Source organism: Ceratotherium simum, chromosome 19 (genome assembly GCF_057802395.1).
Source record: "Ceratotherium simum simum isolate JZ-2026a chromosome 19, ASM5780239v1, whole genome shotgun sequence".
NCBI classification, from domain to species: domain Eukaryota; kingdom Metazoa; phylum Chordata; class Mammalia; order Perissodactyla; family Rhinocerotidae; genus Ceratotherium; species Ceratotherium simum.
The window spans coordinates 45,898,853-45,913,329 of record NC_141918.1 but is presented as its reverse complement, the minus strand read 5'-3'; the positions used below and the strand labels follow the sequence as shown (position 1 = coordinate 45,913,329).

Below are 14,477 nucleotides of genomic sequence, written 5' to 3'. Positions count from 1 at the left end.
TGTGCTCCAAAATGAACAAACACTTCTTGAGAGGTGGCCCATAAAACTGGCTCTGAGTTTCCAAATAACCAATGCAAAGGGATAGACCTCATTAGTTAGCAGAATTCAATTTCCATAAGATAAAAACAAATCAGTTTCTCAGAAGTACAAGTATTCTCCATTAAGTCTCTTAAGGAGTGTCCTAGACTGAACTGTTCATCCTTGACACATCGACAGCAAATACAATAACCAGTTTTAGAGGACTGTTCTTTATCATGTCTTCAATGTGGGTCAAAGGTAAACGCCAAGGTTCAAAGTTCCATAAAAGCAATTTACAAAGAGCGTAAATTATGTGGTCTTGGTATACAGCTCTCTTATTTATGTATCTAGACTAGAGGAATGAACGGATGGCATTTCTTCCAAGCAATCCTCCATTCACATCTTTTTTGCATCTGAGCTCTTGACAAGCGTTAGGCAACATACGTTGAGATTCTATTGTCTGACGTGTTCTAAATGCCAAATCAAAGGGGCGATTCCTGTGCTTAAACAGTTCATTGCACTGTAGACAGAGGTGACAAGTGAACGCTGGGAAGCTTAGCCAGAAAATGTGCTACCTCAATGTGGATGTGAGCCTGGATTGTGGGCAGGGGTGAAGTTTTCCTATTGGCTTCAGAAAATCATTCTGGGTCTGCTCCAAAACATAGGCAAATGGGGGATTTGAGGTCCTCAAGTTCTTTACCATAAAACAAAGCTGTCATTACTTTAGCCTAGAAATTTTTCTAAGCACGTGTAGCCAAGGTGCCCCATGAGTATAAAAACATCTTAAACCAGCTATCCGCAAGGTAACTTCTGAATGTGCTCAAGATAAACTACTTGAAAAAGTATCTTCTTTGTACATGTTCTCAAATTTGATAGAAATTTCAGCACTAATAGCCAAACTCAGGATCTTCCAAAAATTTTTTATGCCTCAGTTACTTCTTTTTAAGTTTGTCTGATATTGTTTTTGGTCTTTTGAAGCAACAAAAAGTCTAGAGTAAGATTTAGTTCAACAAGCTTCCAGGTAACCTCCTCTGAAAAGTCACTTCTTACATGTGTCACTCACCCAGCCAGACCAGCTTCCTTTCCTACCTCAATATAACCATCAAATCAGTCTCTGGAAGGGTGAGTCTCAAGTTTTCTGGAGCCAGAACAGATAAAACTGGTTTTGATTTATCAGATCTACTGAGATGAGAGGGATACCTACACCTCAAGCACCAAGATAGAGTATTTAAAAATCCTTGACAGCGAAAGGTCATCTACAATTTTTGCAAGCCCCTCAATCAATTTCACTCTTCTCAATTTCTTATCTTTGCCAGCAAAATCATGAGTACAGCTGGGGCCTGGGACAGCTAACAGGTATATGAGGGTTGGACAGCACAGCGAAGGCTAGAAGGGACATCTGAGATAATGCAGCCCAAGGCCTAATTTCAGAGATTAGGAAACTCAGGTCCAAAAAGGAAGTGACTTGTCCAGGTCAAATAGCTACTACACGGCCAGTCAGAAACAAAGATCTGGGGCTCCTGTTTCTGGTATTTTTACCATTATAGTAGGCAGATTAAAACAGTCTTTACACCTCCTATTGGCTACTGGAACCTAATCTAGTACCAATATTTTGTTTATGGACACAGTAAAAAAAATAAAAAATCATCCTAAATTATTTTACTAAATTCCAGTGACTATAGTCTTCAGCTTTGAATTAGTAAATATATGGCTAGGTTCTTCACTATGGGTCAGTTACACATTATGCAACAATATCCCAGGTCATTAAAAAAAAAACCCAAAAAAGAGATTGAAATCAACCATTAATTTTCCTAGAGATGAAAACTTATTAATTTTTGAAAAGTTTGAACACACATTTCTGCTCAGGTACCTGGTACCAGAAGTATACTAAGTTCTCCTTTTGACAAGAACATAAACACTAAAAGCACAATAAACTGGCCAACTTATGGCCTATTGGCTTCACGTGCTGCCCTTGAAAGAAATGCAAAAAACAAGATCACCATTCCCTGAATGAAGTTGTACTTAAAAGTAGTAATATCTCTCCTGAAAGAATTAAACATCACTATAACGCAGAGATGCAGGAAGATGCTCAAGTAAGCCAACAACAGAACCAGTATGTGCTCATGGCTACCAAGCAGTTCTGTGGATAGAACTGGAAACCTGGCCCACTGGCCTAGGGTCCGCCAATGACTGGGCCACTTACATTTACCAGCTAAATGTAGTTTTTTTTTTTTTTTTTTTTTGTGAGGAAGGTCAGCCCTGAGCTAACATCCAAACTAATCCTCCTCTTTTTGCTGAGGAAGACAGGCTCTGAGCTAACATCTATTCCCAATCCTCCCCCCTTTTTTTTTTTTTCCTTTTTCTCCCCAAAGCCCCAGTAGATAGTTGTACGTCATAGTTGCACATCCTTATAGTTGCTGTATGTAGGACGTGGCCTCAGCATGGCCGGAGAAGCAGTGTGTCGGTGTGTGCCCGGGATCCGAACCCGGGCAGCCAGTAGCGGAGCGCGTGCACTTAACCGCTAAGCCATGGGGCCGGCCCTAAACGTAGTTTTAAAGTAGAAATACAAGAATATCTTATTATTTAGAAGGTACTGAAGAAAATTTGCTGGATTAACCAAGAGTGGCAAAATTACACAATCCGTCAATTTCATTCCGTTTAACAAATAAAGTAGTGAAAACCTGAGGAAAAAATTTGTGTGGCCTTTTCTTGACAGTCCTGCTGAATGTCTCGGCCTTTGCCAGAATGACTATTTTTGTTATGGTATCAAATCAAAACAAAATTCTGCCTAATTTAAAATAAACTGATAGCCATAGTGTACCCCAGGAATGGAATAAACTGAAACTTGCAATTCTAAATTAAACATTCTAAGAATATCTGTCTTCTACAGATGTTCTACAGGGACAAAAGTCACATTAATTTCACTTCTCTTGGTGCCCTAAGAAACACCTGCAACATAAACTAATGACAGTTAAGTAAACTGGGTTATCATTTGCAAAGCATTCATCTCTGAACAGTTCACAAGTACGCTTAGAATTCTTGGACCTAGAGAAGAGTAAAGACCAAACCAATGCACCTTATCATTGATAATAATCCTGTGACACCCATAGTAAGGCATTTTTACAAATGGTAATAAAAGATAAATGCCAAATTTCTAAAGTAATATTTAACAGGAAAATCATTACCTGGCCTGGAACAATAGTATGTGTGAAAAGTTTATTCATTTCCACTAATTTATTGGGAGTGATGTTAAACTTCAGTGCTATCGAGTTCAAGGTGTCCTGACTTCCAGCCTAGAATAATCAAACAAACAAGATTTAATACACAAAGCAAAAACCCCACAAACTTCCTTTTGATAGACATTATTTGTGATATGAGTGAATAAAAAAGTAATACCTACATCCAGATGTATTATGAAATAGAGTGAATATATTCTCAATTCTTAAGAAAAGTCTTAAATGTTATTCATTTCTGGGTTCTGTTACCTTCAGATTTCACTGTGCACTAATAGATTTCTAAACTTACTTTGGCACAACTTAGGTGCATGGAGTAGAAGCCCATGACATATAACATAAAACTGTAAGATGAAAAGAAATAAAACACAGACACATACCACCCCCATATGGAAAACGGGACTACTTTCCCTTTGCATTTTTCTGTCGATCTGCCCGTGTCTTTACTGCACTTTAGGCTCCTGCATGGTGGCCTGTTAATGGTCATTTTCCCCACAGTGCCCAACACAGAGCACGCACTCAAATATTTGATGAATGAATACAGTGAGTGGCAGGGAAAACTACAAGACATTCAGATTAGCTACCAATAATTGTTTCCTGTCGTTAAAATGACAGTTTCCCTTGGTCAGCCAAATTAGTGTTGTTCTCTAAATCTATATAACTTGGGATATACATCCCAGGTATGTATGTTTCTTTCCTTCTCCAATAGAGGGAAAATAGGAATAAACAGGCAGCGAGAAGATGAGAAACTTCACAGTAAAAAAGCTCCCCCCAAAAAGAAGTCTGCTCCTGTGGTCAGGTCAATATCCCAGGACAGACTCCCTGTCTGGCCGGGGTCACTGGATGGAACTTGTTAGTGGGAGGTCACTCTGGGGAATGCCACTGACAAGTTCCCATCTATAGTCCTGGGTCAAGATGGGTGGCTGCCCCTATAAGTAGAACTGGCTCCACAGGTAAGCCTTGAATCTGGAGGAGACGTGAGGTAGCTGTAGAAGGTTGTGGACTGATGAAAAGACAGCTGTAGAATTAAACTCCCCACTGCCCCTACTGTCAGAAACCCATCAACTAGACGAACTGTCTCAGGCTAATAAAGTTCATAGTTAGGATTACACTATAATTACCTCAAAGCCTTTCTAGAACAAGTTAGGATATAAATACATGTATTTTAAAAAATCATTGAAAACTTAACAACATATGCTCCTACCTCTGGGCAAAGTCATCTCTACTAAAAATGAAAAAAATGTTTTAAAATATATATATATTTTCCAATATTATACATTTATATAATATATTCAAATTCAGGGGTTTTCAGGATTTAGAGTCAGGACAAGACACAGATTGACAATACAGACTGGAGCCAGACTGTTGGATCTGAATTCCAGATCTGCCACTTGTTAGCTGTGTGACTTTAGGTCATTTGCGTAACTTCTGTGTCTCAGTTTCTTCATCCATGAAATAGACATAATTGTAATTTCTGCTTCATAGCACTTACTACATGGCAAGTGATCAATAAATTAGCTCCACATTTTTGTGAAAAAACTTGTAGAAGATACTGCATATAGGGGGTTCAGAGAAGGAGAAAAACTCTAACAGGGGACGGCCCCATGGCATAGTAGTTAAGTTTACCACACTCTGCTTCGGCAGCCTGGGGTTCACGGGTTCAGATCCTGGGTGCAGACTTACACCACTCATCAGCCATGCTATGGCGGTGACCCATATACAAAATACAGGAAGACTGGCACAGATGTTAGCTCAGGGCCAATCTTCCTCAAGCAAAAAAAAAAAAAAAAGAGGAAGATTGGCAACAGATGTTAGCTCATGGCAAACCTTCTGCAGCAAAAAAAAAAAAAAAAAAAAAACTATAACAATCTGGAGTTGGTACTGAAGGATCAGACATATATACAGAACCAAGCCACAGACCTGGGAAGGATGTTGGTATCACTAAAGGTTTAAAACTAAGCCAGAATGCTTGAACATCCATAGCTCAAGAGCGATATAAGCAATCTGATAAGTGCTAGCATGGTTCTCTAAACATGAAGTTACGAATCACCTTTTATTTCCAATGACAAGTACACAACATAACTTGCCAAGTAAAACTAATCTCCATAACATATAAATCAAACAGGTGGACATAGCTGTATGACTAATTTGATGACCTGTTCATAGTAATGAACTTGGGGGTTGCTTTTTACTCTCACTGCATTGCTTAGTATATGCTATGTGATATGTCTCCTAGCAAACAAACACTTTTCATTTCTTTGAAGGGGCTTGTGAATCACACTGCTGGATACACACATGGCTTTAGAAGGAATATTGTTGTTAATGATAAATAATCCAACACTTCCTGAGTGCCTGCTATGAGGTAAGGCACTACACTAGGTGTTACGGGGTCAACAACATATTATAAACAGTGGCAATGGGAGATATATAATCACCCAAATCCTTTTTGGAAAGGATTTGGAAAGGACTACACCTATAAGCCAGAGAGAGATGTCTAGAGATGTTCACAGAGCACTAAGCATGAAAATGCCTGTGCCAGGGCTCTTTAGGGCGACTCTACAGAGGCCTGGAGAAGATTCACATTCCAGAAGAAATGCCAGGGAGGGATCAGGTCTTGCTGTTTGCTTTATACAGAGCTGGCATGGCACACAAGTAATGAGTATAAAATAAACACATGTTAGGAAAACACGACCAGGCAATGGCAACAGCACTTAATTTCTTCTTAGAAGTCAGAGAACACTCCTCAACAAAGCCATCTCAGAGTGAATTAAAACAGATCTATAACTGAGTGCCATTTTGTGCCAGGTCTAGGATAAACAAGACAGAGCCCTGGCCTCCAGGAGCTCATGGTGCAGTGAGAGAGAGGAACACGTGGCACACAGTGTGGAGCAGCAGTCATGGACACATGCATAGCTTTATTCACCTACTGATCCAACAATGTGGAGGTCAACCCCCTGAAAGGTACCAGAAATACAATGGTGACCAAAAAAGGGTCTAGTCTCTCTCCATGGATATGTGAATTAAGGAATAAGACAGACATTAAAATAACAATCACACTAGTGACTCAGTAATGTTAAATTGAGATAAATTATGTAAAGGAACATGATTCTAGAGAGAGTGAAATGACAAGATCTGGCCTAGACTTGCCAGATGGTCACAGAAGGTAAGACTGAACATGGAGAGTAAGGGGAAGATGTCAAGGATAAGGTTCTGGCTTGTAGAAATGTATGGATGATGGAACCATTGTTTCTTGAAAAAGGACCAAGCATGGGGGTCTAAGTGAATATGCTGAGTAGGTAACTAAATCTATGGTTTTGGAACTCAAAAATGATGTATGGGATGTAGACCTAAAATTGGTAGTCACTGGCACATCAAAGGTAATTCAAGTCACAGGTTCATATGAGATTGCCCAGGGAGAAAATATGGAGGGAAGAGAAATGACCTAGAACAAGTCTTAAGAAGCTTCATTATTTTATGGTTATACGGGAGGAATGCAGCTAAGGGGCAGGATGTGTCAGGGAGAAACATTATGTAAATCTAGCAATATTAACAAACATTCACAACATCCTGTTTATACTTACAGTGTATTCCATGGTACCGTGGGGCTTCTGAACCACCATCTTCTTCTCTTTTTTATCATGTGTTTTGTTTTGATTGTCATCTGAAGAATAAAATGTATGTAAATGAATAACTTCAGTTTCAGTAATTGAGGATAGGGTAATCTACAGTATATTAAAACCCCACTTTCAAACTGACTTAAAAAAAAGACACGAACAGAAAAATGTACTAAGGGCACAAATAGACCACGTGCATAAAAACATATTGTTCGTCAACGAACACTTGAATAAATGATTAATGTTAACTGTAAGCAAATAGTACAAATAACAATGAGGTAATGTTTCACATTAAACTATTAAAATAATAGTTTGAATGATAATGTATAATGATGATGAAAGAGTAAAACCAGTGTAGTTATGATATAAATGACGCATAACGTAAAACAGTACAGCCTTTTTAGAAAGTGATTTGTCAATATGTAACAATAGCCATAAGAATGTTCATTCTTTGACTCAGTAATCTTTGCTTAGGAATTTATCCTAAGGAAAAATCCAAAAGGAGAAAAATGCTATATGTCACAGCATATGGTTACTACACTACTACTACTAATAAAACTTGGAAAGACCTATGTCCAATAACATAGTAAGATGAACTAAAGATTTTGCTCTTTTTATAGATCAAAAATGGTCAACCTTTGGCAGCTGCGTGTGATTGAACTTAATTGTTATGGTTAAATACGTCTTGATATATGAAGCCAAATATAGAAAACCAGAGAGACATACTGCAACGGATAAAAATATAAGTGACAAAAAGAATATAAAATTTAACTATGAAACAATGCTCTAACTTGTACGTGATCAGAAAATTGAAAATTAAGGAGAGTTTGGAAGACAGCAGCATAGGAGAATCCAGAGCTCGCCTTCATCCATGGACACAACAAACCTACAACTACCTGTGGACCAACTTCCTCTAAGAGAGATCTGGAAACTGGATGAAAAGAACCCCCACAATGAAGGACAAGACAGAGAGTAGTGCAAAAAAGCAGAGATACAGCCATGCTGAGTAAAAAAACACACCCTAGCCACAGCACTTTACAGTTGGGAGCGATCTCAAAGGTAGGGAGCTTTTCCCGGAGATGCAGGGGATTTGAGCTCCACATTAGGCACACCAGCCCTTAGATCCAGCACAAGAGAGACGAGATCTCAAAATACCTGGCTTTGAAAACTAACAGGGAATATATCGGAAAACTACAGAACTTCAGGGAAAGAAAAACCTGCTCTTAAAGGGCCCATGCACAGACTCACTCAACCCAGAAAACAGCACAAAAACACCAGATAGAAAAGTGCATAGTCCATTGGTAAAAGAGACTCACTTAGTCAGCTTGGAGCACATTCTGGAGAGGCAGGAGGTGGCTGGGCCCATTTCCTAGGGACTGAGACACTAGCGGCAGCCATTACTGTGACCTTGTTCAGCCATGCTGACACAGATGCTGGCAGATGCCATTGGAATTCTTCCTCTAGCCTGTTAGTGCAGGGGCCTGCGCTGCCTAATAGAGCACTGGAGGCAATTGAGAGCAACCAGGCAGCACAGGCAGCTGGTCTCAGGGACCAGCCCCGCCCACCAGCAAACATGCAGCAGACTTGCACCATTGGGCCTTGCAAACAGCCACAAAGGGGATCTGCCCCGCCTACCAACGTGCCTGAAACAGTTGCATGCCGCTGCGCTGAGGGACTGCCCCAGCCATCAGTGCACCTGAAGGCAGCTGGACTGCCGGGCTGCAGAGCCAGTCCACGCCAGAGGCCTGCCCCACCCAAGAGCAAAGCTAGTAACAGCTGCATGCCATGCAGTTAGCCTCACTGGAAGCCTGCCCTGCACCAGCACACCCAAGGCAGCTGATTGCTGCCACTGTCAGACCATACAACCAGTCACACCAGGGGTCTGCAGCAGTCATGCACACGTAGGCCTAACAATCAGATACATTGGGGGCCTGATGTGTTCACCAGCAAACCGCAGTAGCTGGGTGCTCCCAGACCTCACAGTCAGCCATGCTGGGGGCTTATCCCACCCAATAACAAGCCAGTAGCAGCCAGACATGGCCAGGCCTCACACCCAGCCAACCTGAGGGCCAGCCCAGCCTACTTGCATACCTGCAGCAATAGCAGTCCTGCAACAACAGAAAGGCACACATAGCCCACAGAGGCGAGACCCCTGGAGCATATGGCATAGATGACAAGAGGGGAGCATGCTGCTGGGCCCCATAAGACATCTCCTACATAAGCCTACATTTCTAAGATCAGAAGAGAAAGCTGATCTACCCATACATGGACATAAGCACAGAGAAGTAGGCAAAGTGAGGAGACAAAAGAATATGTTCCAAACAAAAGAACAGGACAAACCCTCAGAAAAAGAACTAAATGAAACAGAGAAAAACAATCTACCTGATAAAGAGTACAAACTAATGGTCATAAGGATGCTCACTGAACTGGGGAGAAAAATAGATGAACACAGTGAGAACTTCAACAAATAGTTAGAAAACACAAAGAAGAATGAATCAGAGCTGAAGAATACAATAAATGGAAATAAAAAAATTCACTAGTGGGAATCAACAGCAGGGTAGATGACAAAGAACAGATCAATGATCTGGATGACAGAGCAGAGAAAATCACCCAAGCTGAACAGAAAAAAGAATTAAAAAGAACAAGGACAGTCTAAGGGACCTCTTGGACAACATCAAGCATATAGAGTATTAAACATATAGAAGAATATAGAGCATCACACAAGATGAACCCAAAGAGGTCCACGCCAAGAAAAATTATAATTAAAACGTCAAGAATTAAAGATAAAGAGAGAATTCTAAAAGCTGCAGGAAAAAAGCAACAAGTTACACACAAAGGAAACCCATAAGGTTATCAGCTGACTTCAGCAGAAACCTTACAGGCTACAAGGGAGTGGCATGATATATTCAAAGTGCTGAAAGGAAAAAACCTACAACCAAGAATACTCTACTCAGCAAGGTTATCATTCAGAATGGAAGGAGAGAGAAAAAGTTTTCCAGACAAGCAAAAACTAAAGGAGTTCATCACCACTAAACCAGCCTTACAAAAAATGTTAAAGGGACTTATTTAAGTGGAAAAGAAAAGCCCACAAATAGGAATAAGAAAATTATCAAAGAAAAAATATCATTGGTAAAGCAAATATATAGTAAAGGTAGTGGATCAACCACCTATAAAGCTAGTATGAAGGTCAAAAGACAAAAGTATTAAAATCATCTTATCTACAATAAGAGGTTAAGGGATATATAAAATTAAAAGAGGTAAAATATGACGTCAAAAACATGAATTGTAGGGGCAGGGAGAGTAAAAGCATAGGGCTTCTAGTATGAGGTTGAACTTAAGAGACCATCAACTTAATACAATTGCTATTTACATAGGTTATTATATATGAACATCATGGTAACCACACACCAAAAACTTATAGTAACACAAAAAATAGAGAAAGGAATCCAAAATAACACCAAAGAAAGTATTCAAATCACAAGGGAAAAGAGCATGAGAAGAAGAAAGAACTACAAAAACATCCAGGAAAAAAGTAACAAAATGGTAATAAGTCCATACTTATCAATAGTTATTTTAAATGTAAATGGACTAAACGCTCCAATCAAAAGACACAAGGTGGCTGAACGGATAAAAAAACGAGACCCACATAAATGCTGCATACAAGAGACACATTTCAGACCTAAAGACATGCACAGACTGAAAGTGAAGGGAAGGAAGAAGATATTCCATGCAAATGGAAATGAAAAGAAAGCTGGCGTAGTAATACTTATATCAGACAAAATAGACTTTAAAACAATAATTGTAACAAGAGACAAAGAAGGACATTACATAATGAGAAAGGAAATAATCCAAAGAGGACATAAGACTTGTAAATATCTATGTGCTCAACACAGGAGTATCCAAATTTTAACAGACATAATAGGAGAAATTGACAGTAACACAATAATAGCAGGAAACTTTAATACCCCATTTACATCAATGGATAGATCATTCAGGCAGAAGACAATAAGGAAAAATTGGCCTTAAATGACACATTAGACCAGATGGACTTAATAGATATATATAGAACACACCATCCAAAAACTGAAGAATACACATTCTTTTCTAATGCACATGGAACATTCTCCAGGATAGATCACGTTAGGCCACAAAACAAGTCTCAATAAATTTAAGAAGACTGTAGTCATATCAAGCATCTTTTACGATCACAATGTATGAAACTAGAAATCAACTATAAAAAGAAACTGGAAAAGTCAAATATATGTGGAGATTTTTTCAAAATGCTACTGAAAAACTACTGGGTCAATGAAGAAATCAAAGGAGAAATCAAAAAATATCTGGAGACAAATGAAAATGAAAATCCAACATACCAAAATCTATGGAATACAACAAAAATAATACTAAGAGGGAAGTTTATAACAATATATGCCTACCTTAAGAAACGAGAAAAAATTTCAACTAAACAATTTAAGAGTACACTTGGAGGAACTGGAAAAAAGAACAACAAACAAAGCCCAAAATCAGTAGAAGGAAGGAAATAATAAAAATCAGAGTGGAAATACATGAAATAGAGACTAAAGAAACAATAGAAAAAAAAAATTGAAACTAAGAGCTGGTTCTTTGAAAAGATAAACAAAATTGAAAAACCTTTAGCTAGACTAACCAAGAAAAAGAAAAAAGAGATAAGGCTCAAATAAATAAAATCAGAAATGAAAGAGGAGAAATTACAATGGAGACCACAGAAATACAAAGGATTATAAGAGAATACTAAAAAAGCTATAGGCTAACAAATTGGATAATATAGAAGAAATGGATACATCTTTAGAATTATACAACCTTCCAAAACCAAATCAAGAAGAAATAGAGAATCTGAATAGACCAATCACTAGTATGGAGATTGAAACAGTAATCAAAAACCTCCCAGAAAACAAAAGTCCAGGACCAGACGGCTTCCCTGATGAATTCTTCCAAACATTCAAAGAAGATTTAATACCTATCCTTCTCAAACTCTTTCAAAACACTGAAGAGGATGGAATGCTTCCGAACTCATTTTATGAGGCAAATATTACCCCAATACCAAAACCAGACGAGGATATACAAAAAAAGAAAATTACAGGCCAATATTGCTGATAAACATAGACGTAAAAATTCTCAACAAAATATTAGCAAATGGAACATAACAATACATTAAAAGGATCATACACCACAATCAAGTGGGTCTTATTCCAGGGATGGAAGGATGGTTCAACATCTACAAACCAATCAACATGATACAGCACATTTTCAAAATGAAGAATAAAAATCACATGATCATCTCAATAGATGCAGAGAAAACATTCAAAAAGATTCACCATCCATTTATGATAAAGACTGAATAAAATAGGTATAGAAAGAAGGCACCTCAACATAATAAAGGCCATGTATGACAAACCTACAGCCACTATCATACTCAATGGTGAAAAATTGCAAGCTATCCCTCTAAGAACAGGAAGAAGACAAGAATGCCCACTGTCATTACTCTTATTCAACACAGTGTTGGTAGTCCTAGCCAGAGCCACAGCCTATACAAAGGGCTCCATATGGGAAAGGAAGAAGTAAAACTGTCACTATTTACAGATGACATTGATTTTATACATAGAAAACCCTAAGGAATCCACCAAAAAACTATTAGAAATAATAAATGAATGCAGTAAAGTTGCAGGGTAAAAAATTAACATATACAAATCAGTTGCTTTTCTATAAACAAACAAGAAAATAGCAGAAAGAGAAATCAAGAATACAATCCCACTTACAATCGTAACAAAAAGAATAAAATACCTAGAATAAATTTAACCAAGGAGGTGAAAGACCTGTACACTGAAAACTATAAAACATTGTTGAAAGAAATCAAAAAGACACAAAGAAATGGAAAGATATTCCATGCTCATGGATTGGAAGAATTAACATAGTTAAAATGTTCACACTACCTAAAGCAATCTACAGATTCAATGTAATCCCCATCAAAGTCCAATGACATTTTTCATGGAAATAGAACGAAGAATCCTAAAATTTACATGGAACAACAAAAGACCCCAAATAGCCAAAGCTATCCTGAGGAAAAAAGAACAAAGCTGGAGGCATCACACTCCTTGCTTTCAAAGTATACTACAAAGTTGTAGTAATCAAAACAGCATGGTAACTGAAGCAAAAACAGACACACAGATCAATGGAACAGAATTGAGAGCCCAGAGAAACCCACACATTTATGGACAGCTAATTTTTGACAATGGGGCCAAGAATATAGAATGGAGAAAGGGAAGTCTACTCAGTAAATGGTGTCAGGAAAACTGGACAGCCACATGCCAAAAGAATGAAAATAGACCATTATTTTATACCATACATAAAAATTAACTCAAAATGGATTAAAGACTTGAATGTAAGACCCGAAAATATAAAACTCCTAGAAGAAAACATAAGCAATATACTCTTTGACATAAGTTTTAGCAGTATCTTTTTGAATGTCTCCTCAGGCAAGGGAAACAAAAGAAAAAACAATTGGGACTACATCAAACTAAAAAGCTCCTGCATGGCAAAATAAACCATTAACAAAAAGAAAAGACAACCTACCAATTGAAAGAAAATATTTGCAAATCATATACCTGATAAGGGGTTACTATCTAAAATATATAAAGAATGCATACAACTCAAAAACAAAAAAAAAAACTAAGCTCAATTAAAAAATGGGCAGAGGATCTGAAATATTTCCATAGAAAATATATAGATGGCCAACAGGCACATGAAAAGATGTTCAACATCACTAATTATTGGGGAAATGCAAATCAAAACCACAATGAGATATCACCTCACACCTATCAAAATGGCTATTATTAAAAAGACAAGAAACAACAAGTGCTGGAGAGGATGTGGAGAAGAGGGAACCCTCATACACTGCTGGTGGGAATGTAAACTGGTACAGCCACTATGGAAAACGGTATGGAGATTCCTCCAAAAATTAAACATAGAACTACATATGACCCAGCAATTCCACTTCTGGTACTTATCCAAAGAACACAAAAACACTATTCAAAAAGATAAATGCATTCCTATGTTCATTGCAGCATTATTCGCAATAACCAAGACTTGGAAACAACCTAAGTGCCCATCAACGGATGAATGGATAAAGAAGATGTGGTATATACACACAATGGAATATTACTCAGCCATAAAAAGATGAAATCTTGCCATCGGTGACAACATGGATGCACCTTGAGGGTATTACGCTAAATAAAGTCAGTCAGACAGAGAAAGATAATTACTGTATGATTTCACTCATATGTGGAAGATAAAACAACAACAACAAACAAACACATAGCTACAGAGAACAGATGGGTGGTTACGAGAGGGAAGGGGGGGTGGGGGGAGGGTGAAAGGGGTAAAAGGGCATATTTGCATGGTGATGGATGGCAACCAGACTTTTGGTGGGGAATATGATGTAATCTATACAGAAGTCAAAACATAATGATGTACACCTGAAATTTATATAATGTTATAAACCAATGTGACCTCAATTAAAAAATTTTTTAAAAGGAAATTGCAAATTAAGACAAGACATCATTTTACACCTATTAGCATG

The 14,477-nt window shown here is 38.1% G+C and overlaps 1 protein-coding gene across 5 annotated transcripts in view; it reads right to left on the bottom strand.

The window, feature by feature from the left end:
- The window catches only part of NCOA7 (nuclear receptor coactivator 7), a 150,945-nt gene that overhangs the window by 56,858 nt on the left and 79,610 nt on the right, over positions 1 to 14,477 (bottom strand). For 4 of the 5 annotated variants that reach the window (XM_087444053.1, XM_087444055.1, XM_087444057.1 and 1 more), the window contains 2 exons: positions 6,833 to 6,912; positions 3,204 to 3,311 (listed from right to left, as the gene is read on the bottom strand). In XM_087444053.1, coding sequence (XP_087300179.1) covers positions 3,204 to 3,311; positions 6,833 to 6,912 — 188 coding nt within the window. Of the gene's footprint in view, positions 1 to 3,203; positions 3,312 to 6,832; positions 6,913 to 8,181; positions 8,340 to 14,477 lie in introns of those variants that run through there. The other variant, XM_087444056.1, reaches the window with a different exon arrangement.